A 22,210-nucleotide genomic window follows, 5' to 3' on the forward strand; every position below is an offset into this window, starting at 1 on the left:
CGAAACGAAGTCAGCTTAACACGCCTTTCGACGTGGCATGAGCACAGGATTCATGGGGCCACCTGGATTATATATTCTGAATGGCTCATGTTGGACCACCTCAATTGTCGCCGCAAGCCCGCCTGTTGATTGGGCCGAGGCCCGGGCCTGCGGAGAGGCCTGTCATGCATATCACACTGATACGGTGACCTCACGCCCCTTCTCTCCCCTCTCCGCCTTGTGCCGGGGAGACGTCTTGCCAGTCAGTCACGTCGTACAAACTACGCCACCGCCAGTTCCTCTCACCCGTCTGGTAGCTGGCCAATGGCAAATCCATTGTCGTGCTTGCGCATTCTCACCCTTCCACTCTCCTATTCTACCTATCCATGCCCGTACATCCATCCTCAAAGCCCGAGCCATGCCTCCCTCCATGCCGTCCTGTCCCGTCCTCTCTTTACCCAGAGAAGCACCAGAGCCAGTTTCGCGCTGTCCGATTGAACTCCTTCTAACCGTCAACCCCATTCGTCATGCAGATGGATACAAGGGGGGAATGAAAAGTGAAAAAGAAGACGTCTCAAAAGTCGTAAAGTTGGCATATCGTCCGTCTATTGTCAACGGCCCCTGACCGGGAAAACCCCATTCGCAATGAAGATGATGAAAATCGAGGTCGTGGGCTGGGGCCGGCTGAGGCGCCTGGGCCGCACGCCCCATGAAAAGACCGATACACGCCACTGCGCACAAACCAGATAGTCATGATTTATATAAGTAAATGGGAAGAGGGAGAAGAAAGAAACAAAAAACAGACGTCCAGTGCATGAGCCGCCGGGAGAACGTGCTCATCGTCAGGCACGTCTCAGGGCTGTCCGCGTCAAAGGGCGTCCTCGCAATGATCCACAGGGTATCGATGGGCCACTTGGGCCCGGCAAGTTGAGGCAATCAACAAGGCGCCGTCCGCCAACGATAACAAGTGCGCCTAGGCCATATGTACAAGGCCAGTGTCTGTGCCCTGGGGCCGGCGCAGCTGTGGCGCGGCCCCGTAGTACATCTGGCCCATGGCCGCATGGTGGTGATACGTATCCGGCTCGGGATACACGTAGCTGGCCCCATTGTGCGAGGACGACGGCACATGCGACGGCGACTGCCAGCTGACGGCCGTCATGTGGGGGCTGCCCCCGACGCTCCCAGAGGCCACCTGGTGTTGCTCTAGACTAGGTTCCAGCGTCGGCGGCGGTCCGTAGCCAGTGGGGTGCGATGTCGGCCGGATTCCGTTGGTAGTGTATCCAGCCGCCGACGCCGACGCAGGGCTAGCTACGCGGAGGTGCGGGGGAAGCGGCCCGCCCTGCGTAATGTACTGGAAGTCGCCGGCGTGGCGGCCCATGCCGTTCGAGGCAGACATGTCCATGTTCGGCGACATGGACATTGTCCGTTGTGCAGGCGACGGCGTCGTCATTGGGGAGCCGTGGCTTGAGATGTGTTCGCCGTCCGATCGGCTTTGGCCTGCATTCTTGGTCTTTGAAGCGGCCAGCGCCGCGGCTGTGGCGGCTGCGGCCTCCTCAATCGTACCGCTATGATGGTTTTGGTGGCGGGTAAGAGTGGTGCGCCGGGTAAATGTCTTTTGGCAGTCGGCGTAGGGGCATTTGTACGGTCGCTTCCCGGAATGAGTACGTCGATGCCGAGCCAGAGAGCTGCTGTCGCTGAAGGGCTGTGGCTCGCTATTAGCCGCCAAAACATCGCATTGACTGATTTCACCGACGCACCTTGGCACATGTCTCGCAGTGATGTGGCTTTTCGCCCGTGTGGACGCGCTGATGCACAGTCAGGGCGGATCTCTGGATGAACTGTTTCCCACAGTTGGGGAAGTCGCAGACGTGCGGCCTGACGCCCGAGTGAATCCTCTCTGTAGTATTCGGGTCAGTCGACAGCTGCAAAACGCATTCAGGGGCTCGCATTACCGTGTCGAGCCAAGTCGCTCCTCCGCGCAAAGCCCTTGCCGCACGTGCTACACGGATAGGCTTTGACGGGCGGTTGAGGTGGCTGGGCCTGCTGAGGCATATGGTGCATGGTCATATGGGGCATATTGGCCATGGTCCCGGGCATGTCTGGGTAGGCGGGCATCGACATGGTGTTGGCCATGGAGGTTGGCAAATGCATTGAGGCATGCATGACGGACGGCGAGCCGTATGAGCGCGGCATGCTGTGAGTCGTCGAGTACGATGAGTGCTCGGACATGTGAGGCGAGACGGATCGCTCCATGACGGGGTCGGGCTTGACGAGGGGAAGCTGATGAAGCTGATATTCTGCAGAGTGTGCGGAGAAGTGATGAGAAATCGGACCACCTTTTCTGTTAAGCATGTTCGTCAGGTCCATTACCCAACGTCGAAGCCGGGAAACGTGTTGCTACTCAGTCTGACGGATCCGGTCAGTCCATGCTTCGCGGAACGGAAGACTCGAGGAGGGGCAGACGTACGCGGAGACAGACCAAGCCGGTGTCTCACGGCACGGAGCCAGCGATATAAAGGCGACCGGATTGCTCTGTCCACCAAGGTCAGCGGGTGACTCGGGCCACGGCTCAACGACAGGACCAACAGTAATGACAGTGGAGAGGCTGGGGAGTGTGCATGGTCTAGGCAGTTGGGATCGGACAGTTGGATGGTCATGATTGCCCGAGCTTGACGCTACGCGAGCTTGGATCGCTGGCTGGCCAGTGGTCCCATATGGCAGACTGCCAAACCCCTGCCCCAACAAGATGTCGAGCTGGACTGGATATCGACTTACCCTCTCTGTTGACTGTGCCAATGCCGCCTCCAGTGTGGATTGACTGAGCGGATGGTCCCGTGACCACTTGAAGGAGAGACACGGCCACAGGGCCCAACCAGTTTTGCTGGTCCTATCGTTTGGCGGTTCAAGGTCGCAGATTGAGGCAGCAGGTCGAATCCGAGGCCGTCGCGGCGGTGCTGCCGTCGTGGTCGCAGGATGGCGTGGAGGCCGTGAAGGAAGTAGTCGAACTAGGAAAACGACTCCGAGTGAAGACGTTTTAACTGGTTCGAAGCCAGGTTAGAAGACGAAGATTGGCGGTGTAGAGTTGAGTTGTCGGGACGAAAGTCAAGGCCTAGCACAGTGTTCTGGAAGAGACGGCCGAACAGAGGCTGGAACGAGCAATCCCAAGACCGAGGAAGCGAACAGTTCGCACTCGCGTTGGTGGGTGAAGCTCGCACTGCTCGTGTCCGGACAGGGCCCTGACAAGGCTTCGGCGGACCGCGCAGACCACCAACCAGGCAAAGCTCGGCCGCCGTTGAGCTGCCGAAGCGGGCCGCGGCGACTTGATCGCCTTGACGTCCGGGATATGGAGTCAGGGAGGGGACTCGGCGATGCGACTCGATCCAGGACGGCTCGGACGGGTGTCGCGCTGGATCGAAAGGCCCGACGCGACGGGGGCAAAACGGCCGATGGGGGAGGGAGGACCTGCCGACGGGAGCAGTTCCTCGTTAGGTGCGTCGCGAGCAGAGTACGGGAAGAGTGTGCGTCATAAAAAAAGAAGAGAACCCGAACTGGGGATGAAGTCGCGGCGCACCTTGGCCCCGGAGGCTCGCAAACGTGGTACCTTGGGCAAGGTAGCATGGAATGCTGGGCCAAGCACGAGTAATCACCCGGCTTTGGGATCGGCGCGACGTAACTGTTTTAGGGGCCAAGCCTCTGAAGTTGGGGGGCCCACAGCGATTAGAAAAGGGGGGTTTAAAGGAACGACAGCGACAGGGCAGAGGCGCTACTAGCTCTGGTGGGCTGGCGGCGTACAGCAGACCCGGGGGGGGCGGCATGGAAAAAATAAAATGGTCTGGGGACGACTGAAGGAGTACAGTAATTACATGCTGTACTCCGTACAGTACGTAGGTACTTTGTGCGCGCAAAGGAGAAAAAGAGAGAATTCTTCCGAAGAAGCCCAGCGCAAGGGTGTGCTAATGTGCCCAGCCTGAGGCGGGCGATTACCGCGCAAAGGTACGTAACAGGGATGGATGCCGGCGCCGCAACAGAAACAAACAAGGGACCGGGGGGAAAGGCCTTGAGCCTTGATGAAGCAAAAGGAGAGATGTCGAGTGGCCTGCGTACCTTGAGATTTGACGGCTTGAGAAGAGACGGAGAATGGCCGTTGGTCCCGTTGGCGGCGATGGCCGTGAGGCGAGGATGGCTGGCTGTCCTGTGCACACGGGCGAACAATCTGGGGCCGGGCGACGGAGCAGGCGGGGACGGCATCAAGGAGCAAGGTCGTCGAAGTGTAAAAGGCGGGACTGACTGGCCGAGGCAGGTTGTGAAGACGACGAGAGGGGGACAAACGATGGGCCTTGGAGAATTGAAGTTATCGAGGCGCCTGCAAAGTATCAAGGTACCTACGGATACAGTGCAAAAGATAGCGCAAGGCAGGGCCTCCCAAGTACGTACTACCTACCTAGTACCGTTCGCTCCTACGCTACGCACCTGCCTTGCCTACCGTTGTGGGGTTGCAACTGCCAGCTCGGGAACTACAGGTAGGTACTTTAAGTTCTGTACCTCTGAAAGTCTCTGCTTGGCGCCTGTCTGTGCAAGTCCAGTAATACTCCGAAAACAGCATCCAGTTCTTGGGGCATCGCCAGAGAGGTGCCCAAGAGCAAGCAAACGGCTCAAGCAGGCAAGCGCCCATGGGGGAAAAGCACAGCCAACGCGCTTCTCCGTGAGACCAAAAGGGTGCTCGGAGTTCTAAGTTATACGCTAGATGGATGGGCTGCTGGGATACTGCAAAAGTATTCCTACCTGTTGTTTCCCCCGGTGTTGGGTCGCGGAAGGGTAGAGATACCCGGCTTAGATCTGGCAGTTGGGCAGCAGGTTTGCCGACTTGCAACTGCCAATGAATCCCGTTTCCTCCGCAACTGCGATGCCCTCGTCCCTGCACAAGTACAGTATCAATGATGCGAATGTGCGAATAGCTGGCCGCCACCAACGCCGGCCACCATCCTGTTGGGCCACATCTCCTCGCTGCCTGTGCCTGGGATCCGCCGTGTGCTGCTTGACAGAGCAAAACAGAATCAAAGGTGGGACAAGGCCGTATGGATTGCTGCCCGCTGCTACTGTACCCAGGCTGTGTTGATCTCGGACGCCATGTTCACCTGCCAAACGACCACGCATACCATGCCCGGCGAGAAACAGTCTTCCGCAGCGGGCAGCCGGCGGCCGGTCCAGCTCCAGGCCCAGGCTCCCAGGCCGAACCATGCAGGGAAGCCCTTTGACATCGTGGCTCCCGCCGCATCGAAACGGGGTAGAAACGGCTATGGGGGAGGGCTGTGCGCGCACCCGGGGGCGAACAATCCGTCGACATGGCGCAGCATCGTGCCTGTCTGTCCTTGTCCCCGTTCCCACCTCGCAAATGACGTTATTAATAGGAGGGCGAAAGCGCTGGTGCGATATCGAGCTCGGTTGGACGGACCCAGGGGTCATACATGTCCGGCTCCGCAGGCCTTCCTATTGTCGCCTTTGTGCTGAATGGGATGCAAGGCGCCTCTTAGTCAGGGCGGCGCTGTCACCGGGCTCGAGGAGGCAATGCGAAGCAGCTGGTTTGGCCTCGATCTCGCGATGATGCTGCGTCCTCGCGGCTCTCTTCCAGCTGCCATTGCTTGCCGATAGAGGGACGTTTGGTTTGCGCCGCCCCAGGGTGCGTCCGTTCCCGTGCCGTCTTTCTGTCTGTCTGTGCCAGCGACGACGTGGGGCGACGACGACCATGTCGGCCGCAGAAGAGGCACGCACTGCACGTTGGCGCTTCTTCATGAGTACTGTGCGCCCTTTGCTACAGCGACTCCCCCCGTTTCTCTCTCTGCCCTTTCGGTCCTGCGTGCGGATCAGGGGGCGGCGTGTGCACAAGGCCACCTCCCTTTGGAGGGGGCTATTTTCAGTGCAACGCGAGCCTTCCGCTTGACGTTTTGCACGGTTTGCTGTGCGCAGGCACCAGTCTGGCTTGGCATCTCAAGTGAGTCGCATCCAGAAATGCACCCACAGCTGTACGTACGGGATATTCGCCCGTTGGTCCCGGTGTTGGCGATGGGAAGAGACGGGGTCGTCATTTCGCGGCCCTGGTGCTTGGACCAACGTCCAACGGGACGGGTCGTCTTGGTGTGTGCCTGGGATACCACCCGCAGGGCAAGGAAGCATTTCCACGTTGTTGTTTTGTTGCTCAATCCTCGTCGTGCTTGCTGCGACTGCGAGCGAGTCCAACGTCAAGCCTAGTCGACCACGACCAGGAAATACTTGGAGCAAAATGAGAGACTCGACCGTTGGTGACGAGTTTGTCAATGACAGGCCCGCTTTTTAGTGGCTGCCTGCCAATGATCTTCTCCCCTTTTTTTGACAAGCAACAACCCATGGCATGATATCACCGCCTCCTTTTTTTGGTCTCCAGAACACTAGTGTGTCTCTCAAGGCCTCCTGGCGCCTAGCCAAAGCACGCGGGCACAAGACAGCTTCGCAAGCATGGACGGGCCCGTGCAGGCGGCAAGCAGGGCGTTTTGCTGTCGACGTTGACCTCGCAGCAGCAAACCGTCCAAAGAAGGAGGCAAAGTACATAATCATGCTCGAAGTCCATAGTCCATCTCGAGTACACAATGGGTGCGGATCCTCACACGATTGGTGAAACAACTTGTCCCTTTCTTCCCTCAAGGTACTGCAACCTGCATAGTTGGGCTGTTGAAAGGGGTGACTGCTCCGTCCGAGGAGACAAGATAAAGTGGTGAAACGTCCCATCTCGGCTGCCAGGGACCAGCCACCAATCAGCAGATGCAGGCAGCCGAGATGGCAAGTCTTTGTTTCGCATTTTGCATTGTCAGCCTGCCTTGCCCCCGTAAAGTGGGTAGCCATGCAAGAGGTGGCGGGCTGCTGACGCCCGATCATTCCGGTACTGCAAGCCGTGGGCTTCTAGAAACCTTCTAGGGTGCCACGCAAGAGCAAGACCAACTTTGTGTTGGCATGGAAGCTTTTTTGTCTTACTCTGTGCCTAAGCATACCCATACCGGGACGCATACAGTAACTCATACCCATCCATCCATTGAGACGGCACCTTGGCAGGGCAGTGGACAATCTTGTCCTGTCTTGTCGCGACTTACACGCAACTACCGAGATGTTCATCAATCTCGCACACCATGCACAGGGTAAGCCAGGGTAGCATTGCGTCTCCCATCATCCACGTTTCCCTGCGTCGTTGGCGTTTGGCGTGTTTCTAGAGCCCTTCGAGAAGTGTCCCCGGTGCATAAGGGCTGACTTGATGACGCGCTCTCGCTTGTGTAGCCGAACGAATCCCGAGGGGGGACAAAGGATTGTTGTAGCGTGTACTCGATGTCAACTCGCCCAGGGAGAGAGACATGATCGGCAGACAGTGCAAACAAAGCCCGCCATTGCTCGAGACGACGACCCCGAGTCCATCACCTCGCCCGTCTTGGGAATTGTCGCATCTCGAAACCCGGCTCGCAAGTGGCCACAGGGTAGCCTTCCCCTTGGAGATTGAGGGAGCACACCTTGACCGTCCTGGAGGTTCGGAGCCACGATAACATGCAGGCGCGTGGAATGCTTGGACATGACGCACCGCCTGTGTCACCTTGATTCCCGCTGCAGGTCTGCATGCGACAAAAAAGGTCCTTGTTGCTAAGAATATATACACGAGCGCGCTTCAAGCCCCCCCGTGCCAAGAGCACTTATACCCCGACTCCCAAGATAGCTTGCTCGCACGTCACTGCTCCCTGCTCATGCTCGGCGAGCGATCGACAGCTCGCAGCTGCAGACGCCACAAGCAGCACGTTGTCGGGCTCTCGCCAAAGCTGCACACGGCCGCCTGGATCGTCGTGCCGTGCTGGCGGGAGCACCCGATGGCTGGCACACGCACACACGCGAACACGCACACACAAGCCAAGCTCGGTGATTTGCATGGGCCATGACCACGGAAGCCAAAAAAAGAAGCCGGGCGCTGCACGCGATGCGGGACAAAAAAAACAAACCATAATTCGATGGACTATCAAGACGTCCGGACAGCAACGTGTTGTCCAACCGCATATCCGTTTCGGCCATCCGCTCGCCCTCCTCTCCTGGCTGCTTCGACGACATACAACTCGTTGCCCTTTGCCAACAGGCGAATCCGGCATCACATCATGATCACAAAGTACCGATACAAAGTGCAGGGTGTCAACGTACGCAGACTCATCGTCATCACACTGTCCTCCTACCCACGTGCACACTCACACACGCGCGATCCTCACAAGGCCCCTTGTCGTCCTCGTTGCTGCCACCGCCCAGCCAACGGCTGCCAGGCCCCCCCAACCCTATTCATGTTGCCCCTCGACAATGGAAACACACAGTCACCGCCGGCTCCAACTGCTCGGATATCCAATGGCAGTCGAGCTTGGCTCGTCTTTGCCCTCCAGCCACCGAGCCAGCCATTGCCTCTCTTATTCCCGGAGGCAACGAGGTATTGCGGCCCACCAGCTCATGGGTGAAGGCCGTTGGGGAAGGGGTGTGTGTGTGTGTGTGTGGACGTGTCGTCTGCGGCATCGGCGACTCCGTATCTCTCTCCTGACCCCCCTGTCTCTCCGGGGTCGGGCGCCTCGAAAACCCCCAGGCGGAAACGTTCTAGAAAGCAAGCCGGGTAACACGAGGAGAGAGGGGACTTAGACTTATCATCCCATGTTGTGCGAAACGGCCCGGACGGATGGACGTGCTTCAGCAGCCAGGGCCAATATGCCAAGTGCCGCTCCTCAAGCATCACGAACGACGACGCGGCAACAACCGGGTCCACAATCCGATCCAAACACCGTCTGGCCTTGTTGTTGCCGCTCTGCAAACAAACCTCCGCGGCTCGGCCCCAAGAGGTGAATGGTCCCCCATCGGAGCCGAAGCACACATGCGCTTCTCTCGCTGCAACTGGGCCCTTTCGACGACGTCGAATCAACAGCCGACCATGCCCCCTCCAGGCCCAACCGATCAACAACCACCGCCGTAAATGTCCATACATGCTGGCAGATAAACATCCATACTGTACCCAAAGCTGTCCACGTGCCGGCGCCAACAGGGCTCATACGCTCCATGTCACCGCCCTGGTACTGTATCCATTAGTTCGCACCATGTCGGCAGAGACGAGCCCCCGTGTAACAAAGAGTCGCCCCCCGTTGGTTTCGACGCGGCCTTCCCGTGACATGGTGAGCGAGTTGTTGGCCCGCGCGGCCTTGTTGGGCACCCAGGCCATGATAACCCCTGCAGGCCTAAACGGCGGTCAATGGGGCTTCATCGCTCTCACCGGCACGGGAAACATCCGGCAAGAAGAAACTGCCACTTTGGCTGGTTCCTCATGGTTGAGCAATCCCTTATTGATAGCTTGTACGCCTGGTCTACTCCCGTGGTAAGCCACAAACGTGATTGCTGAACTTGTTGCAAGCCCTGTCTTTGGACCAACACGGCTCCACCGTACATGTTGTACCACGACAAGGCCTGGCAGGGTTGTCATCGAGAGCATTCCAAGGAAACGGAGACGACGGAGACATCTTCACCTGCACTAAGCAGACCAACTGCCGCCGCTGCCGCCGCCGAGGCCCGCCGTGCCCCATCTGCATGCTGTTCAGTTCAGCCTCCAAGGACGGGAATCACAGATGGCACATCTTTCCGGTTACTGTTTCCATCACCTTGACTTGTGGGAAACTCGTGCCTGACTCATCGGCGGGGCGCCGAAGACAAAAGAAAAGCTTACAATCAAAGGGCAAGAAAGACAATCATATTGATGCCGCCCCAAGGCGAAGCTAGCAAACATGCGCACTACCAGCGCGGCTCTTCACGTTCGTGCATCGGTGTTCTCACGACATTGTCATCGCTAAAGGGGTCGTCGTCGTCGTCATCTTCGGCTCTCTTAGCGGCAGCGGACTTATTGACGGGCGGGCGAGGAGGACGCGCTGGGACCATGATGGAGTCCGGGGGGCGGGGGATCGGGGGAACGGCCGGCTTGGGCGTCGGTTCGAGGGAGAGGCCGGCGAGGTCGGGGGCGTGCGTGCCTGGAAGCGGGTGGGCGGCCTGGTCATCTTTGGTCCTGAGGGCAGCCACTGGGCGTCACACCGTCGTCAGCAAACGGGTGGGAACAAGGGGGAAGGCAACGTGAGGCCTAGGGACAGGGAGTAAGCGTACTTCGGTACATGTGAGCTTGCTGGGCGAGTTCGTCGTCCGAGTCGCTGTCGGCGTCGATGGATTGGTCCAGCTGCTCAAACGACATGAGGGCATGGACAAGCTCGTCGTTGGCGTGGAGCAGGCTGCCGAGCCACTGCTCGCTTTCAACGAGGTGAATCTAAAAGTATAGAATTAGCACAAACGGACTTGTAACGCTTCTTCTCGCGAAACCGAGAGAACAAGACGAAGCTCGTGACGAGTAAAAGGAGCCAGATAGGAAGGAGGTGAGAGGCTTGAAGCGTACATAGCGTAGGATCCTCCGACGGAGCTGCTTGCAGGCCTCAAAATGCTGCACGGCCTCTCTGTTGTTCGAGATGCGCTGGCGCTCGCGATTGATGCTCTGGAGCGAGTTCTTGAGGTTTGTCGACTCAATGGACGACTCGGCAATGATGGACTTGATCTTGTCTTTTTCAGCCTCGAGGTTGAATGGCCCTCGCTTTCCTTTGCTCTTGTCCTTGTCCTTGTCCTTCTTCTTCTTCTTCTTGTCATAGAGCGAACCTTCACCCCCCCTGGCGGCTGGCGCGGGTTGAGAGGGCCATGGCCTGGACGAGGGCCCGGCAACGGGTGGTCGCGAGGCGCGCTCGGCTGCCTCTTCCTCCTCCTCGTCTCCAAAAGGGTTTTCCGTCTCCCGGATGACCTTTGATTTCTCCTGCGTAACGGCGACTTTTCTCTTTGGGAGTTCCTACATTTTGCGTAAGACTGTCAGTCAATGAAAGAGACCGGCGCCCCGATTTCTGTCCGTCCTTGACTCGTCTCTTCTTGCCACCTGTGCGCCGAGTACTGACCTTGTGAAGGCGTGCGACCCGCTCTAGGCCTGGAGTAGAGGCGTACTGCGACCACTCCCGAAACAGTTCGGTGCACTTTCTCCTGACGGCCGGGTCCGAGAGGCCAGAGGTGCCGCAGACTCTGAGGCGCTCGAGCAAGGGCTCGTCGGCAAAGGCACGCTGGAAGCGCGAGCCGGCGTTTTGGATGAGGCCGTCAAGGATGACGAGGGCGCGGAGCTGGCGGTGAACGTTGCCGTACTTGAGCTTCTTGCGGATGGCCCGGGCCGCCTCGCTGGGGCCCGAGGCCTGGAGCTTGATGACCTCGACGAGGTCGGGGATGCCGCTGAGATCGTCGACGTTGTAGCCCTCCGAGGTGAGGTTCTCAACGTTGACGGTTACCGCCGAGTACGGCTTCTTCTAGGGAGGGAGATGGAGTGAGCAATATTGCCGATGAGGGGGCAAGATGAAAGATGCCCAACGAATAATGCCTCAAGCTTCACACAAAGTATCGGGTTTGATGACGGCGCAGAAAAGGCGCATTGCAACAGCATCAAGAAGGCGCGTACCTGTGAGAACATGACAAAGGGTGATGGCCGAGACTTCAAGCTCAGCTCAAAGCCATGGGTGGACACTGGAGCTGCCCTGATATTGCTTTTGCTGTCAAATGGTGAGGCACGGTTCATTCCAAAACCCCGCCTAGACGTCTATTCTCACCTCGACCCCTCCCTCACTCTCGGCGTCACACGGGCTCGCAAGGCTCGAACCCGACCCAAGCAGAGGCGGACAGTCGACGGCCGTGGAGAAAAGAATTCTTCCCTCGGCTGAAAGCTGGTCGGTGTGGACAAACGAAGGCGTCGGGCACGGATTGCACGACAGCAGAGGGAATGCCTGCGGGCGGAGAGCGACGGAGACTGGCAAGCTCGGGATACAGGGGCTCGAGCCTTGCAAGGACGGCGGTAAACGATGGGCGACGGTCGGCGGGGGAATTCGATCTTTTATTGCTTGTCCCGGGGCTTCAAGTCCTGCTTCAACAGGAGCGAGTGGTGAAGGAGGAGAAGGAGGAGAGATGGACTGCTCGTTTGCGTGCCTGAGCTACCACAAGTACCTGGGCGTGGGGCAGAGCAGTGTGACGTCAGCCACCCATAAGCTCAACTGAAGTGACAATGCCGATGCTAACAATCAATGCCGACAATTCATCTCTCCATTGTCTGATCATCTATCCAATGTCATTGGCTACGGCATGCTCCTTCTCCCACCCCACTCGGTATCGTCGGACAATTCCTCCATTCTCTCACCATCACTCGGACGGGACTGGCTTGTTGCACCATGCAAACCGCGTCGTGCCATTTACCCGGAATCCGCGGCAAACTCTCCATGCTCCGGTTGTCTCTGATGCTTTGGGCATGAGCTCTTTTGTGTTTTTGCCCTGCCTTATATAAAAGTCATGTATGTGATTTTTTATGTGGCCCCTTCTCCAGCAATCCTAGTCCTTTCTCCAAGCTTATGCTTGTCCAGATTCTCACTCCAGTCGACTGGTTGATGTCGATGATACCGCCCTTCCAAAACTCCGTTTACGCCTGTTGAATGGCGCCGCCTCCCATGCTCGACAGAAAGTCAAGCTCTCTCATCCAGTGACCTTCACTTCTGCTTCTTGCCGGCAGCCCTCTCGCGTTCCCGCTTGGCGTAAATCTCGGCTGTAAAGGGATCCTCGTAGCGTAGCGCCAGGACATAGACCAGGCACACCCAGCCCGTCAGGAAAAGGCCGGCGGGCTTGCCAAACAGCAGGGCCGAGCCGAGGAAGCTCATGGTGGAGCCCCAGTACATGGGCGCGCCGCAGACGTTGAAGGGAAATCCCGTCACCATGTCGTCCATGAGGATGCCAAAGTAGTCACCCAGGAAGGTGCCGGTGATGCCCAGCGCCCACGTCGACGAGATGACCAGGACGTTTCCGCACAGCAGCAGCGTGTAGGCGGCGGCCTGGGAGTAGGGCGTCAGCAGCAGGGGGTGCGACGGCTGTTCCTGGATGGCCGTCTTGTAGATGAAGTCGCGGACGAGGCCGAGGGAGAAGATGGTGGCGGCGAGAGCGTAGCATGCGGTACGCGAGCGGCCGCCAAACAGCTTCGTCAGTATCTTGTTGTGGTACTCTAAGGGGCCCCGTCGTCAGCTGCACAGCTCGACACGGCAGAGACACGGGAGATGGGACCTTGGCGCGCGACGATACTGTGGGAGTTGGGCGCGTTAGCAGCTGGTCATGGGCGGGGGCGGCCAGACGACGGCGACTTACTTCCAGAACAAGGGGTTGAAGGCAATGGAGCAGGCCGAGACTGTACAGACGAGCAGTTAGACAGTAGACGACGCTCGAGCCACGGCCGACTTACCCACGAGGCTCTTCTTGCCGAGGTCGACATGGCGGGCAAGGTCGCCCACCAAAGACACGATGCTGACCATGGCGGACGAGCTGTCGATTGGACGAAGAACGAGATGCAGAAAACCGAGAGCAGAACCTTGCGCCTCTTGCACGTCAAACCAACCTTCTTCGGCCACAGAGCAGTCTTGCGAGAATTCGATTCAACAAAGCCAGCTTGCGAGGGGGAGCGGGTAGCAAAGGGACAAGTTGCCAAGGTTCCTTGGCAAAAGGTACCACCCACCAGCTGGGCGTCATCCTGCAGCCGCCCGTGTACGGTACGTACAGTACAGCCTCGGCAATGGAGAGATGTGGGGGGGGGCCTGAAGAGCCCTGTCAGCCAATGGGAGGTTGAACCTACCGCCATTCACAGGCACACAGTGACTAAAACCCTTCGACGATTTATCCTATCATGCATCAAAAGTGAATCGAGTGCGTGCGATAAAGGTTGCCCCCCGTCCGAAATAGCAAACCCATCCATCGAATACACAATACACTCCCGCGCTTCCAATCCGACACAACGGCAACAAGTTCCAAGCAACGTACTTGTCGTCCAAGAGGATAGATAACCGGTGCCCGAGAGCCAAGTCGGTTTCTCTCCGACGATTCCCTGTTGATCGAGATGGTCGAGCCGACGAAATAAACCCGCCGCAAAGTCCAACTCGAATGCGTATTCTGTAGCCAGCCCAGGAGAATTTTTTTTTGAGAGAGAGCGTCCTGAAACGGGATAACGCCCCAGGCGCACTGTCGCAGCTGGGCTGCGCTACATCCACCCATCTGACTCGCACTCGTCTTCGTTTCGAGCGACAATGCCAGACCATAGAAAAGCATCTGCCGCTTGGCCAGACACAAGCAAACGCTCCGACTGGCGCATAGTTGGTGCGTACAACACCGACACGCATAGTGAACGAGGATCGGGAATGGGGATGAAATAGTGTCTGAAGACGGCAGCGGTGCAAGTCCGTCTTGGAAACATGTCATTGTATGAGGAAAATAAGACAAGAGAAAAAGAGAGGTCAGGCGTCTAACTCGATGGATCTTGGGAACTGCATGATTCCTGCCACGACGGATTTGTCAAGGCCATCTCCTTCCCCTTGCGCGTACGTACGCCAGGAGCTGCTTTAAAGGGTACGTCGCGACGCACTTTGCATTGCCCAGCGCACAACGAATCAGTCGCTCTTTCAGCTTGTGGGCCTGGATGGCGATGCTGGGATGCCTTGGCCGAGACTTCAGCATTCATTCATCATGGACACGGAAAGCCTGGTAGAGGCTGTTGAAGATGCAACCCAGGGCCAGAGATAACGAAGACACCGCCACCATGTCCTCTGCCCAGAGAGGTGGGCAGTTCCTTACTTCCCTCGTTGACTGGCAGCGTCGTTTCGTCCCCCGGTAGTACCAGTCCACTGGTCTTGACACCCGATGTTGCCTCCACACCAATGCCGTCCCTCCGCCGCCACATTCCCGGCACCTTTCCCGGCCCCGTCGCCGTTGTCTCCACTTTTGCCACTGCCCCGGCCGTCCCTCGGCTGCAATCGCCCATTCGGGGCCAGCCAAGGCGGCCGGCGCCAACCTCAAAAGAACAACCATGTACGGCATGTATGTCCGTCCTTCTACGGGGCTGAATGTTGGCAATGTCAATGCCTGCGAGTGGGCAGACACCTGCATCAAGGACTGACGCCTGCTTCTTTCGCTTTGACCATTGCATTCATCGTCGTGCAATACCTGTATGCCTAATGCCACAACCACTTCCATAGCATCCCGCGGGGTCCCTTTGAAAGAAGACCAAAAGCCTCAAGAGAAGCCACGTTGCCATTCATCATCGTCCAAAGAATTCAACGTCCACGAGGTTCGTCCCTTCTTCCCCGCTCCAGTGCGGCTTGCTTGGTACCCTGTTTCCGATAAACTCCTCAACGCGACCCGGCCGGGCAGTGGCGCAGCCCTTGTGCGATACTCCGAAAAAAAGAAAAGGAAAGGACATGAAACGGCCCCTCCGTGAAGCCCGGAATTGTCAATGTCAATGACACGATGCGCGCTACCCATGACGCCCTCGCCTCGCTGCGGCTTCCGTCGTCAAGTTCATCAGCTCATTGAGTCTTGCGCAGAGACTCGGACAAGTCCCCCGTGGAGGGTTAGAGAGAAAGGAAGAAGCCGACAAGAGGGGAGGAGAAAAAGAGAAGAAAGGCGAAATAAATCAAGGCTATCGACGGTTTCTCGTCTTCTTGCCCGCCGTCGCGTCTTCCTCCTCCTCGTCTTGTCCCTTTTTAAGATCCTCGGTCAGACCCCACTCATCCTTGTCGTACCAATCCTCGCCGTCCGACAAGTCTCTGTTAGGGCCGCAGTGTGCCTCGGCCTTGGCCCAGTGCAGGACGTCTTTGCGCAGCCGCTCAGCCTTGAGCAGTCCGTGGTGCAATTTTGTCGCTCCCCGGCAAATCTCCTCTTGTTTTTGCACGTAGAGCGCGAACAGTCTTCTGATGTCCTCAGCCTCGTGTTCCGGTAGACCAAGGTTTCGGTCTGGTCTGGCACCCACGGGCGCAGCGAACATTGGATGGATAAAGGCGTGCTCTGGGGCTTCCGATGTGGCCGACCGACTTTGCTCGCCTGATCTTCTTGGCTCGAACCGATGATCTGTCGTCGCTTCGGCACCCTTCATCAGCGAATCCCCCCGTTCGTCCTCGACGTGCGACTCAGTTCCCTTTTCATTGGTGCCCTCGTGCATGCCGTTGTCTTCGCGGCTTGACTTGTTCGCAGCGTCGTTGACGTCCTTGTCACGCCCCAAGGGTCTATCGCCTGTCCTCTCGCCTTCCTGGCGCGCATTGGATGGCTTTTCACCATTGTGTTCCTTGGAGATGGCTGTTGCCCCATGTTTTGATTTGCCGTCGTTGTTGCCGGCCACCCCTGCATCCACCATTGGCACGTCGACGTTGTATAGCGCCCCTTCCGGCCGGCCGCCACCGGAGTCCACCGCGTCATGTGCGCCTTCAATATGGTCCCCTCGGGCGTCGCCGTTCATTGCCTCTCGAGGCGATGGCTCGGCACCACTCGCTTTTGCCAGACTCTGAAGGTGATGGGCGACATGGTCCTCGGTGTAGATATTCACGTCGTTTAATCCGACCATCAGCTCACAAGGCATCCACGTGCCGTCGCCACAAAGGGACGTCCACAGATGTCTGATGTGCCATAGCGATTGATTTTCTCTGCGTGTGAGCTCGCAGCTTTGTGAGACCAAGTTGGTGAGAGTCTTGGAGACAAACGGTTTCGAGAGGGTCGAATGGGTAGGGAGGGCGGTCGAAGCGGTCAGGGGCGCCAAGATATCTACACGTCCTCCATGTTAGACTCGTCTTGTGGACCTAAAATGCTTGGGTAGGCTTGACGCACGTTCTAACCGGATGTTGGCATATGGATTGAGCTCCACGGCGGCGAGAGCGGCTTCGCCGATGCGCCCGTCGTCGTCGTCGCTGTCCACCTCGTAGCCTTCGTCGTCGACTAGTGGCGGGTTGCGGTGAATGATGGCTCTCCGGGAACCGGCAAAGTCGACGAGCTGGGCCAAGGTTAGCCGACCAGAGGAGCTCATGACGGGCGCGTTTTGTCGCAGGGTTGTACCTCCTTGTATGCGCTGGGCCCTTGTGTCGGCACCAACTGTCCCTGACGCGCGAACCGCGCCCTCTTCTTCAGCTTGTTGCCGCGGTTGCCGTGATTTTCAACGTCGGAGTCGGAGTCGGACTCTGCGGGCGCGGCCGAGGTTAGCTGAAGCGCTGCGAAGAAGCCATTGATTGCAGAGATTTCTCACCATAAGCCTTCCTCTTGAAGGCTTTTTTCATGCCGGCGATGGTCTCGGCAAAAAGGACCTGTTGAGATGCCATGGCGGGCAGAGTCACCAGAGGGCAGCCGACGGGGGACGTGAGTGGGCGGAGAGGCAGGCTGTCGCGGCGACCGAGCGGCGGCGGCCAGCGACGTCCTCAGCAGGGGCAAGACGAGCCCAAAGCGTGGTCCGAGAGGGTGTCGACAGAGGCGGGGGTTTCGGTTCACGTCGTGCGCAGCGCGTGGGAGCGGTGCTCTGATACCAGAAAAATATGTTCTTGGGGGGGGACGCGAAGAGCGCAGGGCCAGAAAGGCGAGACGAGGCTGACTGTGGCTGCCCTCATTCCTCAGCGGTTACGGCGGCCTCTTGCGCGACAGCTAATTATGACTTGGCGGCCGAGGCACGGCGCTTCACTTTGCCCGATGCAGCTGCCGGGGATTAGGCGGCGCTTACGTCATAGGAGCAAGCGAATCAAGGTCGGGATGTTGGTTGATGGATCGAGAAATGGGGTTTGGCCCCTGTTCTGGTGGGAATTATCGAGCTGAATCAACCACAGGCTTCTATACTTCGACATCTACAGTCACTACGCTTCCCGAGGACTTGGAAAAGGCTGTCACTACCTAACAGAAAATTTAGCAAAAAAATCTCCAACATTTCAAGCCTTGAACTCCAGCATCTGTCGATAATCAGATGCCATGTTCTTCCCAGTACTTTGGCTGTGCCATTGAACGCCGCCCAGAACTCGACCCGACGACGAGCAGCACAAGTTCCAAGGCAGACCATTGCCCCAACCGCCAAATACAGGCCCAACCGTCTTTGAAGACGCAGCATACACTCCGTACAGAAACACACATTAACCTTGACAGCTACAATTGTAGGTTAGTACCTCTGCTCAACCTCTCGGATCAAAGTGGCTCAACTCACATCTCGGGAGAGCTTGTGATCTCCTCAAAGACCTGAAGAACCTCGAAGCCCATCGCCAAGAGCGGCTCGCTCGTATCGTCTACAGCCTGGGTAAGTCAGCATGCAACTCCAATCCTCTGACCACGGTCTTCGTACCCAACTCAGCAATGCCTTGGAAGCCTTATGGCTCTTGCACTGCCGAACACCCATGAGTGCCAGCCCCTGCAACACGAGCGTCGACTGTGGAGTCGGTGGCACGATGGGTGCAATGATGCCGGCTACATCATCTGTATGCGACAGCAACGGAGGAATATGCGTGATAAGGGCGCTATTCTGTCGGCAGATAATGACGGCACCAATTAAATTCCCCGTCGCGTCCTTGGCGCGTACAATGCCGCACGATTTGTTTTCTGCCAATGCGTGTCTATAGAGCTCCGAGACTTCGGGGTTTGCGTTTGCACGCACATGGTGGAGCACACTGTCGGCGTTTTCCAAGCCGTGTATCAAGTCGAAGCTGATGTTGGTCCTTTGAATGCTCTGCAGCAGCCCCTCCGGGACGAGCCAGTGGCCAAGGTCCTTGATGACCAGGTTGGTCAGTTTCCTGGGGAACTGGGTGTCCCAGCCGCTGCTGCTGAACCATTCCTTGATCGTGCTCAACTCTATGTTTGATGGAATGCCGAGAAAAACGCCGGGAAACGTCGTTCCGAGCTGGACCTTTTTGATTCCCCGTTGCTGCGCGAGGCTTTTCAGCGCTCGCCGATGCAGAGACCGTCCAATGGACACGTTTCGCTTTCCCGGGTCGACAAACAGGGCGCCCAGGATGCCCACGCTGCCGACGAAGTAAGTGGCGACGAACCCATAGAGCGCCTGCGTGCTGCTGTTTCGCACCACGAAATGGGCCTCCTTGATGCTCGGCACGTTCAGTTCCAACGACGAGGCGCTCGTTGACCGAAGAAACTCAAGATCCGGCGCATTTGCTCGATGGACGGCTCGGAGGAGTTCGTTCAGGCCCTTGGCATCGCGCGACCGATCGTACTCTTCCACCAGCCAGTGCTGCCTGGACTTGAGCACTTTCTTGCTCTTGCGGAGAGTCCCAGGCATGCTCCCGGCCGGGTCAATCTCGCCGACGAGGACCCGAACCAAGGCAGACATGGCGTTTTCTGTAAAGTCAAAGGTACAGATGTACGTGCCGATGGACTTGTCCATGGCAAAGTCATACGGAGAGCTAACGGCGACAACTATCAGCTGCTTTTTGTTCCCCCTGCTGCGGTGCATTGAGCATATCATGTCGACGTGCTTGGTGAAGCCTGCTTGGTACAGGTTGCGATTGGCATCTGCCGTAACAATGATGATGCACGATGCTCTGTTTATGAGATTCTCGTGGACGGGCCGGACTCCGTTGGCCGTGTAGCTTGTATGGAGGAGCTTTTCGTTTCGATACCGAGCAAGATTCTTGCCGAACTCGCGAAACACACCCTCTCCGCTCATGATGGCACCTCTTTCCCTGGCCTGGTGTGCCCAGACGTCGTGGTTGGTGGGAGCGTCCGAGTAGCTGTTCTTGGCCTCGAGCAGACTCTTGGTCATTGAGGATGCCGGCAGAGGCTTGACCAGGGGCGTGAGCAAGAGAAGCTCCTCGCCCGGGTGCAAGGACCCAGACAGAGGGAGCATTTTCTCCTTGTCTCTAACAACAGTGATGGACTGATCGTAGGCCCGCCGGGACAAGGCCATGTGCGAGGGGTGGAGCTGAGAGAGAAGAGGGATTCCGGGAGGATTCAGGGCCTTTGACCACGAGGTGCACGTCGCCTTGAGTTTGAGGACCCGCCTTAGCGACATGAATATTCTCTCCTTGGTTATGATGCCATTTTCGTACCCCAGCTTGAGACCCTTGATGGCCTCGAGCTGGACGTCGTAGGCACGACAGAGGAGGACGAGGTCACAGCCAGCTTCTACGGCCATGACAACGCCATTCTGTACGCCAAGGTCGTGGCTGAGGGCCTCCATCTCCAAGCACTCGGAAATGGCAACCCCCTTGAAGCCGAGCTCGTTGCGCAGGAGATCATCGACAACCTGGTCAGAGAGGCAGGCGTGGCTGACATTCATGGAGGGGTTGGAAATGCCGCAGCCGCCCACAAACATGGCATCCAGCTTTCCCGAGGCAACGGCGTTCCGGAAGGGCACCAGGGCACTCAAGCTCAACTCCTCCAGCGTCTGGGTGATGATGGGTACATCGAGATTCGACCCGAGGAAGTCGAGGTTCCCGTACGAGGGGAAATGCTTGCCACACGAGGCCATCCCGGCATCGCGAATACCTCTGAGCGCGGCCAGGCCGTAGAGAGAGACCTCCTGGGGATCGTCTCCCGTGGCACGGACGCCGAGCGGCTGGTAGCGAGCGTTGTTGAGCACGTCCAGGACGGGGCCGAGCATCAAGTTGACGCCGCAGGCCGAGATCTCGGTAGCAGTGGCCTTGGTGACCTCGTACGCCAGCTCGGCGCGGCCGGCGGCGGCAATGCCCATGGCGCTCGGAAACTGACAGACATAGTCTTCGTCAAAGAGGCTGTTGACGCCGCCATTCTCCTGATCCAGGGCGATGAGCAAGGGGTGAGGGTGACCTGCATTCTTGGCAATGGTCTGGAGTTCCTGCACGAGCCTGGCGGTTTGTTGAGCAGCTAATCATGAGGGTCAGTGAGGACGTTCCTTGCTCGACGCAGAAGCAGCGATGTCAGAGTATGGAAACACGAAGTGGGAGGAGTACGGCAACGGCAATGCCGAAGTGAGGCAATGCGGGAGGAAAGAGCAGAGAAGCGCAAGGAGACGACCGACATTTGAGGTTTTTGGCCGTCAAGATGATGGATCCGAGGTGATGATCCTCGATGAGGCTCTTGATCTGGGGCGTAACCTCTGTTCCATCCCAGCCCATAATAAGTATATGCCCTATGGCCCTGCAGAGACAGCCACGAGGTTAGCCGAACAGCTTCGGGACGAAGCGGTACAAGCAGATCTGGGCTTGCTTACCAGTCGAGGTTCTGCCATAGTGGGTCCAAGTCGCCGTCGGCCATGTTGGATGGGGGATTGGGGTTGGTGGCCATGATGCAGCCAGACTCGAGATGGGCGAGGTGTCACTGTCGGGCGCGCATCTTGGCCGGTGGGCGCCGGCAGTGGTGAGATGTCTCGTATGGTGAGCTCGGAAGACACGTTTGCTTGCTTGCTCGAAGCCCGACGAGCCCCCAAGCTCGAGAAGAGCGCCCTCTGAACAGAGATGACCGGGCACGCTCGCCCTCGCGGATCAAGTTCGGTTATCGCGTCGAGGGACCGGAAATGGGTCCCGGGGGAAGTTGGTGACTTCGGCGCCGATCCACGGGCGGGCACCCCACAGCAGGACTTGACGCCGGAGCTGGTCTGGAGCCGAAGCTGAAGATGCGAAAGGCGGGGGATGGCGTCTGGAGGTCACCTGCTAGTAGGTAGGGAGGTATGCACGGCACGCCGGAGGCAACGTGAGGCTGGGAAAATGGAGAAGAGAAACCTGAGTCGTCCACTACAGTGGGGTGGAGGTGCTGTTAGCGGGGAAAGACATAGGACCCCTAGTAGACTCACTACGGGCGGGACGCCCGGGGGGGGGGGTAAGTCAGAACCTCGACGGAGCGGGAGGCAATTCAACGTTACATACATGACGGGACCAACCAATGCATCGACCGCCTCCTGGTCTGCGTGTTGACATGTCGCGAGCGCACGTTCCGTTACATGTCGGGCGCATCAAGGCAGCACTCCCAGACTCCGGCTCCGGCCCTCGTGGCAAGAGCCGGACGGCACCACGCCATCGCCCTTTGCCCGACGACGCACCTACTGTCCGTAAATGCCGGGCCGGAAAGCCAAGGTTTCGTGACACATCGTCATGTGCATGTATGAGACGACCTCACCTCAGTATGGGTGCTCACACAGTGCCGTCGGGGCCCGGCCGACGTACTCCTGAGTACCCGCTACGAGCTGGAGCTACTTCGTTACCACTACTATTAGGCCTCATACACGTGGTTCCGTGGTAAAGACTGCGGCCCCCCCATGCCCGCGACTCATCGTGGCCGGAACTTTTCCTTGAGCTCTCCCTTGCTTCTCTCTCCTCGACTGCCGTCACATATCATCAGATAACGCTACCGCGTA

The 22,210-nt window shown here is 58.1% G+C and overlaps 5 protein-coding genes across 5 annotated transcripts; all 5 read right to left on the reverse strand.

The window, feature by feature from the left end:
* Window positions 1-952: 952 nt before the first annotated feature.
* HRG_10486 (zinc finger, c2H2 type domain-containing protein) lies at window positions 953-2,232 on the reverse strand (the record flags this gene model as incomplete). The annotated part of the gene is made up of 3 exons (XM_044868957.1): window positions 953-1,681; window positions 1,737-1,876; window positions 1,932-2,232. 3 exons carry the CDS (start codon window positions 2,230-2,232, stop codon window positions 953-955), a joined length of 1,170 nt encoding a protein of 389 aa, XP_044716312.1.
* Window positions 2,233-9,786: 7,554 nt separating this feature from the next.
* HRG_10487 (VHS domain-containing protein) lies at window positions 9,787-11,530 on the reverse strand (the record flags this gene model as incomplete). The annotated part of the gene is made up of 6 exons (XM_044868958.1): window positions 9,787-9,876; window positions 9,928-10,067; window positions 10,150-10,306; window positions 10,433-10,870; window positions 10,974-11,369; window positions 11,519-11,530. 6 exons carry the CDS (start codon window positions 11,528-11,530, stop codon window positions 9,787-9,789), a joined length of 1,233 nt encoding a protein of 410 aa, XP_044716313.1.
* A 1,060-nt stretch (window positions 11,531-12,590) lies between these two features.
* Window positions 12,591-13,400, reverse strand: HRG_10488 (phospholipid methyltransferase domain-containing protein; the record flags this gene model as incomplete). The annotated part of the gene is made up of 4 exons (XM_044868959.1): window positions 12,591-13,096; window positions 13,156-13,172; window positions 13,237-13,276; window positions 13,331-13,400. 4 exons carry the CDS (start codon window positions 13,398-13,400, stop codon window positions 12,591-12,593), a joined length of 633 nt encoding a protein of 210 aa, XP_044716314.1.
* A 2,153-nt stretch (window positions 13,401-15,553) lies between these two features.
* HRG_10489 (rxt2-like protein) lies at window positions 15,554-17,216 on the reverse strand (the record flags this gene model as incomplete). The annotated part of the gene is made up of 5 exons (XM_044868960.1): window positions 15,554-15,924; window positions 16,000-16,668; window positions 16,732-16,894; window positions 16,957-17,078; window positions 17,144-17,216. The coding sequence occupies 5 exons, from the start codon at window positions 17,214-17,216 to the stop codon at window positions 15,554-15,556; spliced, it is 1,398 nt and encodes a 465-aa protein (XP_044716315.1).
* Window positions 17,217-18,075: 859 nt separating this feature from the next.
* Window positions 18,076-21,114, reverse strand: HRG_10490 (beta-N-acetylglucosaminidase; the record flags this gene model as incomplete). Its single annotated transcript, XM_044868961.1, has 5 exons — window positions 18,076-18,165; window positions 18,215-19,660; window positions 19,745-20,724; window positions 20,879-20,997; window positions 21,071-21,114. The coding sequence occupies 5 exons, from the start codon at window positions 21,112-21,114 to the stop codon at window positions 18,076-18,078; spliced, it is 2,679 nt and encodes an 892-aa protein (XP_044716316.1).
* Window positions 21,115-22,210: the final 1,096 nt, after the last annotated feature.

This window comes from Hirsutella rhossiliensis, assembly GCF_020360975.1.
Source record: "Hirsutella rhossiliensis strain HR02 chromosome Unknown scaffold00015, whole genome shotgun sequence".
In the NCBI taxonomy this organism is placed as follows: domain Eukaryota; kingdom Fungi; phylum Ascomycota; class Sordariomycetes; order Hypocreales; family Ophiocordycipitaceae; genus Hirsutella; species Hirsutella rhossiliensis.